The sequence below is a fragment of the Hemiscyllium ocellatum genome, chromosome 16 (genome assembly GCF_020745735.1).
Source record: "Hemiscyllium ocellatum isolate sHemOce1 chromosome 16, sHemOce1.pat.X.cur, whole genome shotgun sequence".
Lineage (NCBI taxonomy): Eukaryota > Metazoa > Chordata > Chondrichthyes > Orectolobiformes > Hemiscylliidae > Hemiscyllium > Hemiscyllium ocellatum.
In genome coordinates, this window is record NC_083416.1 from 81173922 (window position 1) to 81195430 (window position 21509).

A 21509-nucleotide genomic window follows, 5' to 3' on the forward strand; every position below is an offset into this window, starting at 1 on the left:
AAAGGGAATCAATGTTGTACCCGAATTGGCACTCAATGGATTTTGCTGAAAACTATACAAGTACATATATTGTATAAGGAAAAACTTAGATTCAATTCTAAGACTAAAAAACTTGTTAAGTGACAGTCAGGTGTGGCACTATAAAGCTGTAAGGTTTCTGTCCAACCATCATATGAAATTTATTGCAGTCTTTCACCACATCTATGTACATGCACTGCAATGCAAAAGTAACTGGACAATGATCAGAAGTGCTGATTTATCCTGGCTCCAGTCTGGTAGTGAGGGGGAAGATGAATGTGGTGGATAAATGAATACACCTGGACCCTTGCTATCATTCAACTATAAACTGCACCTTGATGATATTAAAGAAAATAAATTTCACATGCATATTGGCAATAGCCAATTCCATCTCTCTACCACCTTTTTCAATCTGTTCACTGCCTCTGAATTGTCATACTGCATCTGACAATCTCATTGTGCATCATTGGTAGCCCTGTCATTAACTGCCTGACAGTAAGTCCTGGAATTCCCTCCATACATTTTTAAAACAAGCCATAAATTTTAACTCTGACCAAACTATTGGTTATCTGCCCTAATATTTCTTAGGTGGTTTGGCATCAAACATTGCTTAATAATGTTCCTCCAAAATGCCAAGTTGCTTTACTACATTAAAGGCATTACATAAATGTAAGCTGTTGTTGTTAGAAACACACAGCTGCTCAAACAACAGCAAAAAGAGATTAATTTTTCATGGAACTCAGTTTCCTTACAGAACATTCATTTGTCTAATTTTTCAAATTGGCACAGTAATACCACTTCCTGTAGTCTGTGGATATTTCTAATCATGTTTCGTATATCACATGTGGGGTAGGCATGATAAACCAGCAGCACTTTCACGCCTATAACTTTCACATTTATATCTCCAATATATTTCTTTTCATTTTAAACTGAAACATTTCCCCTTTCAGTCACATAAAATACTTCAAAAGGGTTAAGGCAAACATCGTATGCTGAAGTAGTGAAAGCTTTCGACGGAACCACAGTGAGCCCTAGCGATGATAAATTTTATTACGAAATGGATAAATCTTAAACCAGACTCTGCTTACTAACTGAAGCATGCACAATTCCCTGTGGCCACACATTTCCAGGCAGGCAGCACTGCCTCTCTGATATCAGTAGGTTTGCATCATTCTTAAATTATTTGTTCTTTTTAATGCAATCACGTATTTTATAGTACATTAGAGAAACCAAAAATCATTGCACAATTCCTGCATTGCAAAACAAATTGAACGCTAAAGGCAGAGCTTGCGATGCTAAGTAGGTCAGTGGCAGAAGGGACTGCTGCACCAGCTGTAATCAATGGCTACATGTTTTACAAGAGATTTAATGGATGATCAGCATAATATTTTCTATCTCCTATTATCTAGGTCATTCTCTTTATTTCAAAGCTTTATAAATCCTTTACCTCGGCTTGCTTTTTCCACATGGTTTAGCTCTTCTGTGAAGTGAATGATTTCAGGGTATTGTTCTTCACACATTTCTGCTATAAAGTGCATAAGTGTCATCTTCTGATCAGTGGATTTTGTATCTTTTAACTGGTAGGAAACATGATGATAAAAAATGAATAAAAAGCATTTTAAAATAAATAGCCAGAAAAACAGTGTATTTTTATTTATAAAGGTTTCATTTTTGAAAAAAATAAAAAAATTCAGTGTCATTGAACCCTTGTTGTCAACAGTTCTAAAGGTGCTGGACTCCTTTAAGTGCTTTGGTCAACTGCCCAGTCTTCTTCATGAAACATTGGGCAATAGTTAATTGACAGTCCATTTCACAGCTCCCTTCCAATTACTGTTGACGTCAGTGGAAAATAAAATTGGGCAAACTAAGCTACAAATTCAGTGCAGTCCAATTTACATTGATACACCGAATCAAAATTATTTCCAGCAAGTCCACATAGCCGTTATCTTCAGCTGTCATTTTATCACCAGTATTGGATAGCAACCACTGGATCTGGTTATTGTACTTTTTTTTTATTCAGCGGTACTGAGATCTATGGTTCTACCATAATAAAAACAAACTGCTGCAAAATCTCAGCATCATTTGTGGGGAGAGAAATAGGAGGTAGGGATAACAAGGGTCAGACACACGAAAAGAGAAAGTGAGTGAAAGATTAGAGGGCAAGAGATTAAATATAAAAATAACTATATATAAATATGGAAAAAACTGAAGGATGTGGTAATGGTAGAGGTAAAGAAACAAAGCATTGGTTCAGAGTAGATGCAAACGAAAAACAAATGCCAGATCTGTCTGAAAGCAAGCCATTTCATTTTAGGGGAGGAGATGGCCTAATGGCCTATTGCTAGACCATTAATCCAGAGACCTAGGTAACGTTCCTGATTTGAATCCCACCATGGTAGAGGACAGAACATTAATTCAATAAAGATCTGGAATTAAAAGTCTGATGAGGCCATGAAACCATTGCCAATGGCCAGAAAAACCCAACTGGTTCACAAATTCCCTTTAGAGAAGGAAACTGCCATTCTTACCTGGTCTGGCCTACATGTGACTCTAAACCGCAGCAATGTGAATGATTCTCAACTACCCTCTGTGCAATTAGGGATGGGCAAAGTTGCTGGCGTAGACAGTGATGCCCACATCCTGGCAATGAACACAAAAAATGGCAACAAGATGTACGAGGAAATAAAATGAAACTAAATATAGGAATTCATAGTTATGAAGTTCTGGAAATCCATATTAAGCCCAGAGGTTGTAAAGTGCTCATTTGGAAAATGGAGTGTTGTTCTTCCAGCTTACTTTGAGATTCACTGAAACACTACTGGAGGCTGAGGACAGAAGAGAGAGCACAAAAACATGATAAATCAAAATGGCAAATGACCTGAAGGTCTGGAACATGCTTGCTGACTGAGTGGAAGTGTCCTGTCATGACAGCTTGATTGAAATCAGATAATTCAGTCCAGACCAGAAAATAGTTATAGGACCTTACTAGTCGATATGGCTCAGTTCAACAGTCTACCTCCTCAACCAAACCATAAGATAAAGCTTCTGAGTGCAATTCTTAAAAAAAAAGATACTCCTGATTATAGATATTGAAAATACACTGCTAACTTCTTCAGAAAAACATTATCCTTTGAAATGCTATTGCAAATGCAAGTCGCCTAATAATAGGCACAACAGCCAAGTGTTTTGCTGAAGAAGCTTTGTAGAATTGAATTTTAAAATAAAATTTGTTCATGTGGTGTGGGCATTGCGAGCTAGACAAGTTTTATTACTAACCCAAACTGCCTGCTGAAAGCGGTTATGGTAGATAAGCAGGAGGCTGGAAGAACACAGCAAGCCAGGCAGCATCAGGAGGTGGAGAAGTCAATGTTTCCGGTGTAACCCTTGTGAATTGCCTTCTTGAACTGCTGCAGTCCCTGAGGTGTAAGTATATTCTCAATGCTGTTGGGAAGGGGTCGCAGGAGTTTGACCCAGTAACAATGAAGAAACGGTGATATATATATCTAAAATCAGGATGTCATGTGGCTTGGAGGAGAACTTGGAGATGATGGTATTCCTATGCATCTGCTGCCCTTGTCCTCCAGCTGGTAGAGTATGCAGATTTGGGAAAGTATAGTTGAAGAAGCCTTTATGAGGTGCTTGCAAAGTAAACATGAGGCTGTCCCAAATAGCTTACAGCAGTGAGCAAATCAGCAGCATGGGTAGGTACTGAAGCAAATATTACATAATAGGGATAGGAGCCCAAAGATTTCATTTTGAGTCATAGAGATGTATAACACGGCAACAGACCCTTCGGTCCAACATGTCCATGCCAACCAGATATCCCAACCCAATCTAGTCCCACCTGCTAGCACCTGGCCCATATCCCTCCAAACCCTTCCTATTCATATACCCATTCAGATCCTTTTAAATGCTGCAAATGTACTAGCCTCTACCATTTCCTCTGGCAGCTCACTCCATACACATACCACCCTGTGTGTGAAAAAGGTGCTCCTTAGGTCTCTTTTATATTTTTCCCCTCTCACCCTAAACTTATGCCCTCTAGTTCTGGACTCTCCCCACTTCAAGGAAAAGACTTTGTCCATTTATCCTATCCATGCCCTTCATGATTTTATAAGCCTCTATGAGGTCACCCCTCAGACTCCGACGCTCCAGGGAAAACAGCCTGAGCCGATTCAACATCTCCCTACAGCTCAAATCCTCCAACCTGGCAACATCCTTGTAAATTTTTTCTGAACCCTTTCAAGTTTCACACCATCTTTCTGACAGGAAGGCGGCCAGAATTGCACGCAATATTCCACTGGCCTAACCAGTGTCCTGTACAGCCACAACATGACCTCCCAACTCCTGTACTCCATACTCTGACCAATAAAGGAAAGCATACCAAATGCCTTCTTCACTATCTACCTGCGACTCCACTTTCAAGGAGCTATGAATCTGCACTTCAAGGTCTCTTTGTTCAGCAACACTCCCTTGGACCTTACCATTAAGTGTATAAGTCCTGCTAAGATTTGCTTTCCCAAAATGCAGCACCCCGCATTTATGTAAATTAAACTCCATTTGCCACTTCTCAGTCTATTGGCCCATCTGATTAAGATCTCGTTGTGATCGGAGGTAACCTTCTTCGCTGTCCACTCCACCTCCAATTTGCTGCCATCAACAAACTTACTAACTCTACCTCTTATGCTCACATCCAAATCATTTATATAAATGATGAAAACTAGTGGATTCTGCACCGATCCTTGTAGCACTCCACTGGCCTGAAAAACAACCCTCCACCATCACCCTCCGTCTTCTACCTTTGAGCCAGTTCTGTATCTAAATGGCGAGTTCTCCCTGCATTCCGTGAGATCTAATCTTGCTAACCAGTCTCCCGTGGGAAACCTTGTCGAACGCCTTATTGAAGTCCATATAGATCATGTCTACTGCTCTGCTCTCATCAATCCTCTTTGTTACTTCTTCAAAAAACTCAATCAAATTTGAGAGACATTATTTCCCATGAACAAAGCAATGATGACTAATCTGTCCTTGCCTTTCCAAATACATGTATATCCTGTCCCTCAGGATTCCCTCCAACAACTTGTCCATCACTGATTTGAGGCTCACGTCGGGCTTGTCCTTACCACCTTTCTTAAACGGTGGCACCACGTTAGCCAACATCCAGTCTTCTGGCACCTCATCTGTGTCTATCTATGATACAAATATGTCACCAAGAGGCCCAACAGTCACTTCTCTAGCTTCCCACAGAGTTCGAGGGTACTGGGGTTTTATCCACCTTTATGCGTTTCAAGGCATCCAGCACTTCCTCATTGAAAAATGTCCATATTACAGAGATGTCACCAACTATTTCTCTATGTTCTATAACTTCCATGACCTTTTCTACAGTAAACACTGATGCAAAATACTCGTTTAGTATCTCCCCAACTCCTGCGGTTCCCCACAAAGGCCACCTTGCTGATCTTTGATGGGCCCTATTCTCTCCCTAATTACCCTTTTGACTCTTTGGGAGATGAGTCAAGCTAGAAATTTCAGCTCAATAATTGGGTCAGAACCGAATCAGGTTTGGTTGTACTTTCACCTTCCTGTGGTCCCATAGCTTGACATTAACTAGGCATATACTGAGGCAGAATCACCCCAATTATACTGTACTCCCATTCAAAGCCATAAGAGGAATTGGAAAAATGGCAAAAAGTAAGGCATTAAAACAAAACTGTGAAATACATGAAGAAACATCAGATTTACATGTTCATATAACTTCAAAGACTTGTATATCCTTTTATAGGTGATCATGCTATCCATCATTTCCAGAGGTATGGTGATCTGTTCCAAGAATTTTACTCTTCTACCTCAGCTGGCTGCTTGTCCAGATTTACAAGTGTAAGAGGGGGGCATGAGGGAATAAAATGGGCTATTTGACAAACAATGATGACCTTCATCTGATCAATAAATTATGAGCAAAGCATAGCAAAGCAATTATTGCGATAGGCTCTTTGCATACTTCCTGGTCAACTCTGCTGATTAGACCTAATTCAATTCAATACTGGTAGTGATTAGGTCACTGCATTAAGCTTTTGAGACAATCTCACATATACTTTGCAAATACGTCATCAAGGCTCCTTCGATCCTGCCTTCCAAACCTGGAGGGCAAGGACAGCAAATCAGCATACTTAGCATTACTGATCTGCATTTTACACTATTTCTGGCCTGTGCTACAAGCATAAATCACTAACTTGACTTCAAAGAACTTGTTCATTATTGTCTACAGTTGAGGTACATATAGCACACTTGATGATGCCATCATTTCTCAGAGCAGTAATTTTAACACATATCAACAGAGGTAAAAACAAATAAGTGCTTATAGAAAAAGCCATAGAAAATAAAATTATTCTTCTTATAGTAAAAGTGGCTTCAAGTGAGATTGATAGAGACGTTTAAATTAGGATAAATAATGAGAAACTGTTTCTCCTTGATGAAGGATTTATCATCAGAGGGCAAACCTTTCAATGTGATTGGCAAAAGAACCAAAGGCATCATGAGAAGAAAGTGCTTTACTGAACAAATGCTTAAGATTTAGAAAAGTTGCTCAGGAAAATCAGTTCCTTTTGATAAAAAGGTGATGAACAAAAGGACACAGATTTAAGGTAAGTGACAAAAGAAGGAAAGACAATGAGAAAGAAAAATGACGGGGATCTGGTATTTGCTGCCATGAGGGTATGATGGAGGTACATTCAACTGAGATTTAATGGGGAATTGATTATTGGAAGGGGAAGAATTCTTGGGCAATTGGGACAAGTGCTGGAATTAGGTAAACTGCTTTTTTATAGAGCTAGCACAGATAGGACAGGCAGAATGGCCTCTTTTTTCAGTTTTAATCATACTGTGATTGACTGCCAGAAGTCAGTTAGCTCAGTTGGCTGGCCTGCTGTTCTGCAACAGAGTGGCACCAACAATAAGAGTTCAATCCTCACCCCAGCTGAGATTACCATGAAGGACACTCCTTCTCAACCTCTCTCTTCGCCTATAGTCACCTTCAGGTTAAGTCACCATCAGTTGTCCCTTCTGGGAGATAACAACATAGCTACTGTACGATCTAGTAAGATAATAGCAACTTTATCTTTACCTTGATTCAGTGATAAAACAGAATGAAATGACAAACTGTCAACTAACCAGAATGCACTGCATGATCCCATTAATATTGCGAGTGAGGAGATGTCCCTCACAATTTGGACTTTGAGCTGTATGTGAAAAATAATGTTGTGGAGCATAACAGATATCCAAAATGGCAAGCTTTGCAGGATTCCACTTTAGTTAGGTTATTCTGTAAATGGCATTTTCTGCATGCTAAACACCATGCATCTAGCAGGTAGCACAATTTCAGTTGAAAATGTGCTCAATTCCTGTCCATCAAATTATAATGATAAGAAGCTGTTTGATATCCAGAAAAAAATGAGTTGCATTATGCAATTTTGAGGTCAGTTTAAACTGAATGCACACTGTGTGGCGCAATGTATATTGTATTCTGAACAGGAACTACATGTTTTGTTTGGATTTCTCCCTTAAATTTTTTTTAAAATCAACATTTCTTTCCTATTAAGTCTGGCGCTTTTGTTAAACTCCAGCTTGTTTACTTGGCACTATTACTCTTTATCCTGCAAAAGGAAGTACAAATGCATTTTGTCTCTGGCAGGATGTTTTTGGCATAATTAATCATGACTACAAAACATGGCATTTTTTCGGTTTAAAACCCTGAGTTATTGTATTTGGATATCCGTTTATGGGAACATGCAGGGGAAAATACTGGCACCTTTCATATTTAATTATCAAAAATACACAGAATTAATTAACTCTGACTTGTTCTTTGACAAAAAGAAAATACAGCATTGAGCAATGAAGGTCCAGAAATATTTGGCAGATCAAGCATCAGAGGGAAAAGAAAACAGAAAAGTCTCATCTGCATTATTGAAGAAAGGTTTGTCGCACAATGACACATTAGCGAATTCACATTAAATGCATTGGCAAGAAAGGGAGAAAGAGTCAGAAGCCAATGATTGTGCAATATGCTAAAATTTGGCAATTCTCTAGCACAAATGAAAATTAAGTGGAAAGTTTTACATAGCACATCTGCAGGTTTGTATATTCTGTGTCAGTCTTCCCATGATATCATCCTGTCAACAATCGACATGCAGGAAGAATAAAAATGAAGCCTTTCTGTAAAAGTTGCCACTGTACATTACCCATGTCACGGTGTCTATGATTCATAAGGTTTACCAAAATGTTGCAATTAAGGAAACACCAAACGAGCACATTTTTAAGCTGAAAAAGTGTTGCTGGAAAAGCGCAGCAGGTCAGGCAGCATCCAAGGAGCAGGAGAATTGACGTTTCGGGCATGAGCCCTTCTTCAGGCTCATGCCCGAAACGTCGATTCTCCTGCTCCTTGGATGCTGCCTGACCTGCTGCGCTTTTCCAGCAACACTTTTTCAGCTCTGATCTCCAGCATCTGCAGTCCTCACTTTCTCCGAGCACATTTTTAAGCCCACTTTAGCTTCCTTACTCAGTCCTGATTATAAACCAATAAAGGTACGGTCTGGAGGACTGGTCATTTTCTAAGCTCTCTGTATAAATAAAGGGCAAGATTTTATTTAAATTTCAAGTGGTGAAACTTGTGGAATTTGATTGCTTTTCTCAATGCCGCATACTGTCCACTGCATGATGAAAATCAGAAAATCAAGTTACTCATCAACAACCAAGCCAATGGAAAGTGACAAAATGCATGTCGTTATACACTCACAAAGAAATAAATTGCAGGGTTATGGATAAGAAGTTGGAATATTGAATAAACTCTTTCCAGGAAGATGTTTCTTCTCATGGAGAATCTAAAGTGAAGGGCCACAGTACTAAAATGAGGAGATTCCCATTTAAGACAGTTTGAGGAGGCATTTCTTCTCCCAGAGTGTCATTAGCCTCTGGAATTCACTCCTGCAAAAGCTGTGAAGGTGGGGTCAATAACTATATTCAAGGTTCAGTTAAATTTTTATCAACAAGGGAGTGAAGTTATTGGTGACTGGCAGGAAATTGTAGTTAAAGGTATAATAAGATTTACGATAATTTTAATGAGTGGTGCTGTGGCGTCTATGGGTGGAATGGTCAACTTCTGCTCCCATTTCACATGATATTATCATACAGAAGTTGACACAAGCATGATAGGCTAAATAGTATCCTTCTCTGGTGTAATATTCTATGACTAGAAAATCTTTTGCTGTACTTCTGCAAAAAAAAAATCCACCCTTGATGGAAATGTTTGTGTCTTGTTTATGGATAAAATCTGTTTTAGAAAAAATATGTGATGACAGACAAGTAGGTCTAGACAACAATACCCAGAAGGACGAACGTGGAGAACTACAGTTGACTGAGCACTCCAAAGGAATGCTGTTACTTGAACTTACCATGTCCTGGTCAGTTCCTCTTATGAGCATCTCTCTAATTTTACTAGTTTCTTTTCCTTGCTTTTTTCCTCATGAATTGAATCCTTTTTACCCCTTTCTTATTTTTTGTCCTTTTCAATATTTATATTTATTTCCTGATTATATTGCCTGCATCGATTCCTTATCAATATCTTTTCTTGAAGACAACGTGTGTATGGGAGGTGAAGCAGTGGGGAGGTGTTAGCATAGTAGTAATGTCTCTGCTGCAGTAATCCAAAACCTCAGACAAACATTCTGGGGACATTGGTTCAAATCCCACTGTGGTAGACGGTGAGTTTTAATTTCAGTCAAAGTCTGGAACAAAAAGTTGGCCTAAAGGCCACCATGTTGTTTGCTGGAGAAAATGCATCTGGTTCATTAATGCCCTTTCATGAAGAAAATCTGCTGTCCTTATGATTGGATTCAATTCCCTCCAGTATGGAAACAGGCTCTACGGCTCAACAAGCCCACACCAACCCACCCAGACCCATCCCCCCTATTTATCCCTGACTACGCACCGAACACTATGGGCAATTTAGCATGGCCAATTCACCTGACCTGCACATCTTTGGATCATGGGAGGAAACCGGAGCACCCAGAGGAAACCCATGCAGACATGGGGAGAATATGCAAACTCCAAACAGACAGTCGCCCGAAGTGGTGTGGTCTACATGTGACTTCAGAACCATAGCCTTATTGCTCATTCTTAGCAATCCAGGCTGGATAGTAAATAGAGATATATTGGGAGGTGTGGATGTACACCGGTCAATGAAAGCAGAGAGGCGGGCTTAGCAAGCAATTTGGAAGGCAAATTGTACATTGACCTGCATTGCAAGAGGAGTTGAGTTCAGAAATGGGCATGTCTTACTCCAGTTATTTAGAGCCTTGGTTGAGACTACACCTGGAGTGTTGCATGCAGATTTGGTCTCCATCATATTCAAGAGAATGATAGATTTTAAAAAAGATTTGAAAGGCATCAAGACACGTGAGGAGACAGCAAGAATATGACAATTAAAGAGAGGATCATTCATGGTTACACTGAACAGCAGAGTTGACTTGACAGGCCAAATGGCCTTCTTCTGCTCCCAGTTTCCACGTTTTATATTTAGGGCTAGTCACTACTACTCATAATTAGATCACTTCATTACATTAGGGTTTAACCGCAGCTCGTCACTGATAATCATGTCTGAGCCAAACAGTTGCTGGTCAAGTACCAGGTACTTAAGCACAAAATCTAGATCAACAATCCTGCACAGTACTATGGGAGTTCTTCAAGTATGAGATGTACCATATCCTGGATGTGCATTCAATTGAAGCTTCAACTGTTCTCAAGAGCTCATAAATTAGCTCCATTTCCAAGAAAAGCATGAGAGCCCGCTGCGAGGACTGGTCAATAGACATCTCTGAAGTCACATCACTGCTGAATCAGGTTAGCCAATCATAGTTGGTTTATGGGAGTTTGCTATCTCTAAACTGGCTGCTGTATTCCCCTAAATTATCTCAGCGAATACATTTTAAAAAACTCTGCTGTAAGCACTCTGAGAATAGTTGAGAATCTGAAGAGCATTTTACAAATACAAATCAGCAATTCTTTCTAAGACAATGAATACATTTTGACAATAGCACTTACTTTACAAAGGAAGCTGATGCTGAACCCAAATGCTCCAGCATTCCGTGATCCTGCATTCATGTAGTTTCCCACCAACAAGATGATTTCCATTAACTTGGAAAACCTCTCACTGCTCCTCACTTCCTCACAGGCTGCCTTCACTGATACGATGTCTGGCTTAATGTTATTCACCTGCTCTTCAAACTGGAGCAGAAATAGTATTGCATTCAATCGAGGTCTCAAACGGGTCACAGAACTGATCTGCAATTGAAAAGTTCAAAAGCAGTTAATTGTCACCAAGAAGAAAAAATCATAAAAATGTGATAATATCACACCTTTGTTATAGACTGAAGCAGTTGTAATCCTGAGTCTAAATTAGAGTGGTGCTGGAAAAGCATAGCAGGTCAGGCAGCATCCAAGGAGCAGGAAAATCGACGTTTCGGGCAGAAGCCCTTCATCAGGAATGAACTCATTCCTGATTGCAGTTTTACAATTTTTGGCCCACAGCCCTGAAATGAATATCTAATGAAAAGGTGTAGTTATCAAAGGGAAATAATTTACAATATTAATTTACTTCAAAGCAACATTAGTGTGAGGTAAAAAGTACAGCAATAAAAGGTGGTCAACTTGAAGTTGAGTCCCACAGTACTTCAAAAAAGTCTAATATCATATCTCTGAACCAGTTCTGCTGGATATAATTCAAATACTATACCAAGAAATTTAAAGTAATTTGTTTTGACTACAATCAGTGAGTATCACCCTTCAGTGACACTATAAAGTACAATGAACAGCATCCATAAGCTGGTTTCCTTGTTACAATCATATTCTGGAAATTAAGCCTCTTTTACCATTTACTGACAGCTCATGGACATATTCCATTAACATTTTTGCACTGATTATAAGAGGCTTTGAGTGGCTATAAATACAGAATATTTGGTATGACTCAGGAGTTTGATTACTCACCAGAATGCAAATCACTCTAAAAGCAAGAGATATGACAGTATGAGAGGTAACCTCACTAATTGGTAGGCTACATCTTGATAGGAGCATAACTGCCGCTGAGTATAAAGGCAACTTTGCACAAAAAACTGAATAAAACTTGACACATTGTCATTGGCTGGGGGCAATAGCAGGGCTGCAAGAGCAATTGCGGTCTCTTGTTTCTGTGTGGTGCTAATCCAAACATGATATGTGCTGCTCAACAATGACAAACTGAAGATCATTTTATCCTGTTTGCTCACACATTACGGTATTAGCAACAAAAAATTAATACATACAATTACTCCAAACTGCTCTGGTTCTGAGAGGTCATTATATTCATCTTTCAGCTCTGCTAAGGCATTCAACTGCTCTTGCTGAGGAAGTTGCTTAATGAGGTTCTGGAAAGAAGATAGATTCCTGTTATTAGCCACAATGTCCCAAATATACCAAATGCATAAGATTTTTTTACTGTGGTAGAATAACCATAGCCAACTGACCAATATATAAAAACTGGTACGTTCTAGTCATTTTGTTATTTTAAGGGAAAATAGGATTTATAGATGGCCATTCAGCCCATCGTGTTCACACTGCCACTCCTAAAAGCATCCCATTCAGACCCCACCAACCCCCCCCCCCCCACCCGTAACCCTGCATTTCCCAAGGCCAATCCACCTAGCCTGCACGTTTTTGGACTATGGAAGGAAACCAGAGGAAACCCATGCAGACATGGGGAGAATGGGCAAACTCCACACAAACAGGTGCTGAAGCTGAAATTGAACCTGGGTCGCGGGCGCTGTGGGGCAGTAGTATTAACTACTGAGCTGCCCTGCTGCTCTATAAGTCACAAAAATCGTTGCTGTGATTTTTTTGGAGGCCAATCATTTAATTTACAGGACATTGTTACTCAAGTTCCTCAGGTCTAGTGTGCCATTTACAACCATCTTTAGCTGCTTCATCAATAGCTTGGATAGCTTTAACTGGTTTAGGTAAGTAACTACTCTGGATGTCAGAGCAGGCCAGCTGCTGGGAATTTTGTAGTGATTAGTTCAGCTTGCAATTCTCAAAAGCTTGTCCATCATCTCACAAAGGATAAATTAGGAGTATGATGGAATGTCCTCCATTTACCTACCTGAGTAAGTGTAGTACACCAACACTTGGGAAAATTCTACAGCTTGTTTTGGTTAGATACTCACTACCCAACCCATTCTTAATATAGAAGATAAATCAGAGCTACAGAGCAGATAAAAGGAAAAACTTGCCTGGATCAGTGATTCTGTCAGAACCTTTTCATCCACTTCAAGAATTACTTTCTTGATTTGCTCGTACGACAAACGGAAAGAACCCAAGAAGATAGCTATACAAAATCCAATAGATACAACAGAATCAGTGTTCAGATTTAGCTCAAAACAGCTTAATCAGAAAACAGCTTGACTGCTCAAAATCTCTCTACTTAAGATGTATTTCCAGCAGTCTACTCATCACAGCCAACAATTCCAATCACTATTTCGTAAATCTATTATCTAGCTTTGATGCTTTTGTTCTGACATTGAATAAAGCTCTTGATGTTATGCTGGAGAGACAAAAGGTGGATTATATTCATCCATATCATTACATTTCAGAAGATATTTCAACATTCTGTCGAAGTACTTACATAGATTCTGAGCTGTTTTGCCATCCAATACCTTTAGTTCCTTAACTTTTTTCTTCTGTGTTGTTTTCTTGTCGTCCATATCTTGTTGTTCCTTCTTGGCTGTGGACAAAAATATGGAACATTATTTGATTTTGATGATGTTTAACTGTTAAAGGCTAACAATAAAACATTAGGATTCAACAGTTTTCATTTTTGGATATACTGTATACTACAAACATAGTTTAACGCTCCCTTGACAGTCAAGGTGGAACACAAATCAAGCTGATCAGATGTACAGATTTGAAGAAGTGGAACCAGCAACACAACATTCAAGTGTGAAATTTTACTGATAGCATGATTAAGACATAAAGCAGCTGGAAGCAGTACAAGGAGGCTGGATTCCCTTTTATACTTTATATATGCCCTACTTTTCTCAACACCAATGCTCTATCCTCTAGAGTCAGCCACAACTTAACGGTTTGCACTCACTCTCACCTGAGTCAGAAGCTTGTTGATTCAAGACTCATTCCAAAGATGGTAAAACAAAAGTGTTGGCTGGTGCTCCAGTGCAACAATAGGTTATATTATTGTAGTTCCTTGAGCAAAACCATATGTTCCAGTGGATCTCACTGGAGCATTACAAAACCAAGTATGGCATTGATCCAAATAAAGAGATATTAGGTAGATGACCAAAAGCTCTGCCAAGAAAGGGTGAAGGATGAATGTGAGGTAGAAGGGCAGAGAGCTGTAGGATTGGATTCCAGAGTTGGGGGTCGAGGCAGCTGAAGGCATAACCAATGGTGTAGCAATTATAACTGAGAATGCACCAGGCGAGAATTAGAGGAGTGCAGATATCTCCAAGGATTGCTGGACTGGAGTAAAGTGAGGAGATAGAAAAACAGGCAGGATCATGAAGGAATTTGAAAACAAGGATGAGTATTTTAAAAATGCTGCTAGATTCCTTGTTCAGGAGTCAGTGAAAACTAGGATGCAAATGCAACAATCAGTAAAATAAAAAGAGAACTGCAGATGCTGAAAGATCTAAAATAAATGAAGACAGAAATTGTTGGAGAAACTCAGCAGATCTGGCAGCATTGGCGCAGAAAAAATAGAGTTAACATTTGAGTCCAGTGACCCTTGTTTGGAATGGATTACTGCACTCAAAACATTAACTCTGTTTACTCACCACAGATGACCATAAGATATAGGAGCAGAATTAGGTCAGACGGCTCATTCACTGGCAAAACAGACTCAATACTGGCTGATATATTTCTCCTGCCTCCTCCTTGCTGCGAGACCTGCCAGCTTTCTCCAGCAAGTTCTTTTTTTTTGTTTTGCAGAAAGCAAGAAAGAAAGACAGACAAATACCATGTTGGGAATTTGAAATAAAGCTGCCTTGCTGCAATTTTATAGGGCACTGGTGAGACTGCAGTTGGTGCATTGTGTATATTTCTGATCTTATCCATGGAAGTATATACTTGCCATATATATGGAAAGCAATGAATGTTCACCAAACTGATCTCTGGGATGGCAATTTAGTCTTGAGGGAGAATTGAAGAAACTGGACCTGTAGTCTCTAGTGTTACAAAGATTGAAAGGTGACCACACTGAAACATGTAAACTTCTGGTGGGGAGTGATTGGGTGAGTGTAGATAGGCTATATTCCCTGGCTGGCAAATATAAAACCAGGGACATAATTTCAGAATAAATTGTAGGTCATTTAAGACAGAGATAAGGAGGAATTAAGAAGATGGTGACCTTTTGAATTCTCTACCTCAGAAGGCTGTAGAAAACTCAATCATTGAGCATGATCAGGAGAGAAATTGTTAGATTCCTGGATTTTAATGATATCAAGGGCTGTGGTGATGGTGCATGAAAGTGGTGTTAAGGTAGATCATTAGCCATGATCTATTTAAATGGCTGAGCAGGCTCAATGAGCTGAAAGACCTACTCCTGGCCCTAACTTCCAAAGCAGGTGAGTGAACACAGGATGATAAGGGATAGAACTTGCTGCGATTTAAGGAACCATGAAGTGGTTTTCGGATATTTTCAAGTTTACTCTCAACAGAATATGGGAAACCCATCAATAATACATTGGTACTGTTGCGCTTCGAGGTTATGAATGATGGTTTCAGAAGTAGATGAAGGTGAGACAACACTGACGAAGCCCTGAATGAGACGACACTGACGAGGTCCTGTTTACCTTCTCAAAATATCTTAGGATACTACATTGAACAAAAAGACTTCTACCATTTAATATTCAACCAATATCACTAAAATGATGATCTGGTCAGCATTAATTGCTACACATTGTCATATTTCCCATTTTAAACACAAACCACATTAAAAAAAAAACTCCTTCCCTGTACACTACTTTGAGATATCCCAACATCATGATTGGCATGACAGAAATGGAATTCTTCCCAGTAAAATCACTATACTGACAACTGATATTCCATTAAGTCTTAAATGAAGGAACTAATCATTAGCCTGAACAGTAAGAATGCTAAAGTGAAATGGTGAAGAAAGTCATATTAGAGGCAGTGTTTGAGATTTAGGAGACAGGAGTCAACAATTCAGTTTTGATCAAAAGATGAAGTTTTTCTTATTACCTATACAGGAATAAACTGCATTAGGTGGGATGATTGCCAATCTTTATGCTCTCCCTACGCGATAGCGAACACCAGACAGATTTAAAATCACCACATAGCTCAGACATTTCACAATACTTCATCCCATTTTTAAGGGAAGAGTTTTATTTGAACGCATTTCCATGCTTTTAGTTGCATCTAAACTGCAGTGCTCAGAAGGCGATTCACCACCAGTTTCTTGAGGGAAATTGGGAATGAACAACAAAGACAGAAATGACAGAAACACCTACAGTCATCAAATAATACAAGAAAATTCGAGGCAACAACATTCATCTTCATAAAGGAGGAACTATAGCTCTGAACCAAATCAGCTTTACTGCATACGTAGGTCTGGCAAGATAACGGCTGACTGGAAAGAAAGACAAAAAGGAAATTACATAAATTGGTGCCTTTCACACTCCAGGATGCAGGCAAGCAGGTTTCATCCAATTAATTACTTTTTGAAGTTTAGTCGTGATTATATTAGGTAAACATGGTATGAAACTAACACATAGTGAGGTGTCAGATAGAAATTCACAACATAGATGAAGTTCAATCAATCCACTATATCTGCACTGGCCAAAAACATATTATGCAGCCTAATTCTAATTTCTAGTTCTTGGTCCATAGCTTTGTAGATTATGGTACTTCAAATGTTTTCCCAGGTACTTTGGAAAAGCAACGAGAAGCTAATTGATCAGCTTTTAAAATCGATTAGAATGGCCTAATGCTGTGTTATTATTGTGTTTTTAACTAGGGAGAGGTATGCCTTCTTCGCTCAGGTTGAAAGAAAAGCTAAAAGCTGAATTCAATAAATTGTAATCCTACATATGAAATTTTAAAAAATCTTTAAATTTTAACATATTGTAAAAAATATTCTGGGTGTGTTGACCACTCTACATAACCTACTGGTCTCAGTAATTTAAATTCCAACACTAGATGCTCAATGCTCTTTCATAAAGCTGACATGTTAAACTACTACATATCACTCGGTTTAATTTGAAGATTCAGTTCACTGTTCCTTACTGAAGGATAACTGAATGTGTTTCATCACAAACTAAGTTGCTCTCAATCTTTTTTCTTTCAATATTATAGAAGCAAACAGATTTTCCAGAGAAGGTCAAAGGAAAAATGGGCATTCATCCATACAGGACTGAGCTTGTACTTGTATTACAAGTAGTGGAATTATGGAAAGATGCTCCAGGCATGAGAATTATTTGCAGCACTGCAATGCAGTGTATGGATTTTCAACCTCACTACAATGTTCAAGAAAAATAGAATTCCAAATTATTTTAAGGCAGTTGAAAATTAGACCACAGTTTCAGCCAGTCCCAAGAGCTAGGGATCTGACATTTCAGCTTCATACCATTTGTCACCCTTTAGGAATTGCAAGCTCTTTTTCTCATTTTTAAAAGCTAAAACAACTTGTACCCAACAAAATGTTGCAATAATGTGAAGAAAGAAGATTTTGTATCGAAGTGGCATCTTGCACAACTTCATGATGCCTCAAAACAGCTTTGTATGGACTTGGTACTTTTGAGTATAGTGCATTGCATTTACATTACATCTCTTTTTCGAAAAGACACTTTCTTCAAGCTTTTGATACCTTGCCTTAATATTCTCTTATGTGGCTTGATGACAATGTTTATTTGGTAATACTCTTCTGAAGGGCTTTGGATGTTTTACAAAATTAGGAGGTAGTAAAAAGTGAGCTCTGCAGATGCTGGAGATCAGAGCTGAAAATGTGTTGCTGGTTAAAGCACAGCAGGTTAGGCAGCATCCAAGGAACAGGAAATTTGACGTTTCGGGCCAGAGGCCTTCATCAGGAATCAGAAAATTAGGAGGTATCATATAAATACAAATTATTGTTACAAATGTAAGAAATTTGCAAAGTTTAGTTCCACAAATATACCAATAATAACGAATAGCTAATCTCTTTTTATTGATGTTAGTGAAGAGATCAATATGGTTCAGGACGCCTGTGAGAACGGATTCATTTGTTTTCAAAGTGCCACTTAAATTTCGTCTAACCTGCCCAGTCATGGAGAAGTTCTATGCAAGCAAATTGGTGTTATGATGAAATGACTTTCATTTCCAGACCTCTGAGGTCCATGCAGCAGAGAAAATAATTGGAGCGAATGCTGAATTGCACCCGAGGTTATTTTTATGGATACCAGAGGCAGCAGTTATATATCTCATTCAATACAGTGCTGCACTAAAAGTACCAGCCTAGCAAACGTGCAAGTTTCAAGAGCAGAAAGTAAACCTAAATTTTCTGCATGTGGAGCAGAAGTTCTACTTTGAGACATAACGCAGACTTTCTGTTGTACAATGTTGAGCCAATGGTGGACCAGTTTTAATATCAGACTCATGTACAATGGCACAGTGGCTCAGAGGTTGGCACTGCGGTCTCACAGTTAGGTACCGTCAGACAACCGTCTGTGTTGAGTTTGCACGGTCTCCCCATCTCTGCATGGATTGCATCCAGGTGCTCCATTTTCCTCCCACAGTCCAAAGATGTGCAGGTCAGGTGAATTGACAATGCTAAATTGCAGTGTCTAGGAATGTGCAAAGTAGGTGGATTAGCCATGGAAAATGCAGGGTTTATGGGGATGGATTAGAGGGTTGGGTCTGGATTGAATGCCTTTTGGTGGGGGGGCGGGGATTGGATGGTTTATTGTGGACTTGGTAGGCCAAATGCCATGCTTTCATGGTGTGGGGATTCTGCATAGAGGACAATGGTTATTTACCCCACGATGCCCTTTCTAGCTCTTTGAAAGAATGGGAGTGATTCCCACTCCTGCGTTGTTTCTCCTCAGCTCTTCAAATGTTTCCTATTCAAATATTCATCTCCTTCCCTTCTGCAAGTACTTCTTCATCTTTTCAGGCAGTGGATGCGAAACTATAACTTGCTGTTTTAAAAACAGAATTCTCAGTGTACCTCTGGGTGATTTACCTTAAATCTATGTTGACTGGGTATCACCTCAGATGCCAGTAGAAGGTGAACATAATTTTCAATTACTCTATCAAAATACTTCACACTTTTGAAAAATTCTATTAAAACTTACTTTGAACCTTCTCTGCTTGAAAGGAAAGTATCCTAGCTTCACTAGTCTCCCCACAAGATTGTTCCTCCTCCCATTTTTGCAAATCTTCTCTGAACTCGAAGGTTTTGACACTCTTCCTAAACTGTGGAGCCAGAATTGGACATAATACTTCAGTTATGGCCTATCCTTTCATTTGTAAAGGTTTAGTTAACTTCCTTGCTGTTTTGCTCCATGTCGCTACTTATAAACCAAGCATCCTGTCTTTTTAAAAACAGGTCTGTGCTTAATTAGATGATCTCATCAGACAGGATGCTGATAGTGGCATTATAATTGGCCTCAGAGCTCTTGAACTGGGGACAAGCCAAATTGAAAACAAATACTGGTACATTGGGTTCCTGCTCTAGCTCACGATCTAATGAATCTTACTATGGAAAAACAAATGTCTGCTGTGGCCAAAATCACACTTGGGTGAAATATCCTCACCCATTCCTTGCACCCTCAACCAATGTCAAACTTTACTAAAGCTTCTTTGAGGCTCAAGTCAGGAATACCCCATCAGTCAAGTACGAGACATCAGCTAACGTCATTGGAAACACATACCTTTGAGACTTCATAATTGCTGATGACATTAAAAAAAATCAGAGATCATCTGTGCTTTGATACAGGCCATCAGTTTAACCCAAAGTAATTAACGAAATACTTGTTTTACTTTCAGTTTTTGTTAGCATTTCGATCACTAGCAGAATCTTTTTAATGAGATCCAAGGCATTTAGTATCTGTACTTTCCATTTGTCATCTCGACAATGAACAACACTGCTACTGAAATTATTTGTTTTCTACCAACATATACGAGTAGTAATGAGGGCTTTCTATCCAAGTACAAAATCTGTTAGGCATTTGGACTACTTTAAATGAATTAGGGTTCAGTTAAAGTTGCTTTAAAAAAAGAACTTGTAATAACATTGATGAATTTAGCCCTGTGCAAATAGAAAGAAATCATGCCCGAGAAATTATCACATCAAGAAGCCTTTCTCTCCACAGATGTAACTTGCTGACACAGATTACATCTATGAACCCATCCATCAGGGTTTAAGTAATTACTCAACTACACATTGCAAAAGCAGTCTTACCTATCTACACAAAGAAAAAATTCTAATTCTTTCCAAATCCCAAACTAACTTTGCTCCAAATCTTCATTTCCACGTCCCACCATTCCAACTGTTATCTCCGACATCTTCTCCTCACCAGCACCAGTTGATTTTCAAGATATCCTCCAACTCCTCTTTTCCGCATGTCTCACTTCTTCAGACATTGGGAGTAATCACCAGGAATAAAACATTTTAAAAATAAGATGCATATGAAATGGTGAAAAATCAAAATCCCAGAAGGAAAATGTGGAAACTGAAAATGGATAACTTAAATTGAGATTACAACACATTTCCAGCCTTGCACTTTGCCAACTTGGCAACTGAGATAATTTTATGTTTCCACTTCTCAGTCAAGGAAGCTGCCCACTGAGATGGTGTTGTTTCTCCTGCCCACTCAGCTGATAGTTTCTTGACCGTCTGCATGCTCTCTTTCCTTGGCCTCTAACACTGTTCGTCCTGGAATATGCGACACCACAAGAAATTAACTAGTAAAGCCTATATAGAAATGCTCCCCTTCAACCAGTTTAAATTGCTGAGGTTGAACAGGTGCTGGACCAAATTATCAATATGTAAGAAGCCATAAATAATAAGAAACATTAATAGTATTCCAAATTAAGATTAAATTTAAACACCATGCCTGCATCACAAGTTCCAAACACAAAGTGTGACTAATCTGAAGTGATTTTGCACAATAACATTTTATGATTGCATTAGGAGTGCTTTTTATTTGGATCCATCTGCTCTTTTGACATTTAATGTCTTAATTGAATCATATGGTATATTTTTTTCAAAAAAAGCACGTGCTTTGTTAGATAATTCAGTGTTTATTGCGCATCTGTAGTTGTGCAGCAAGCAGTTCAACTACATCCCTGTGGGTCTGGAGTCAAATTTAGGCAAGACTAGATAAGGATCAAGTCTTGATCTTCAAAATCTTCCAGCAGCTGGAGTTTAACACTAGAATGTGTGAAATAATAAATTTTGGGAA

General features: G+C 39.0%; 1 protein-coding gene across 1 annotated transcript in view; it reads right to left on the minus strand.

The window, feature by feature from the left end:
- LOC132823514 (protein diaphanous homolog 1-like) overlaps nucleotides 1-21509 on the minus strand; it is a 342084-nt gene that overhangs the window by 73018 nt on the left and 247557 nt on the right. Inside the window, exons 19-23 of the mRNA XM_060837454.1 lie at nucleotides 13721-13819; nucleotides 13329-13423; nucleotides 12366-12467; nucleotides 11110-11349; nucleotides 1466-1595 (exon numbers count right to left, since the gene is read on the minus strand). Of these exons, the coding sequence (XP_060693437.1) occupies nucleotides 1466-1595; nucleotides 11110-11349; nucleotides 12366-12467; nucleotides 13329-13423; nucleotides 13721-13819 (666 nt within the window). The remainder of the gene's footprint in view (nucleotides 1-1465; nucleotides 1596-11109; nucleotides 11350-12365; nucleotides 12468-13328; nucleotides 13424-13720; nucleotides 13820-21509) is intronic.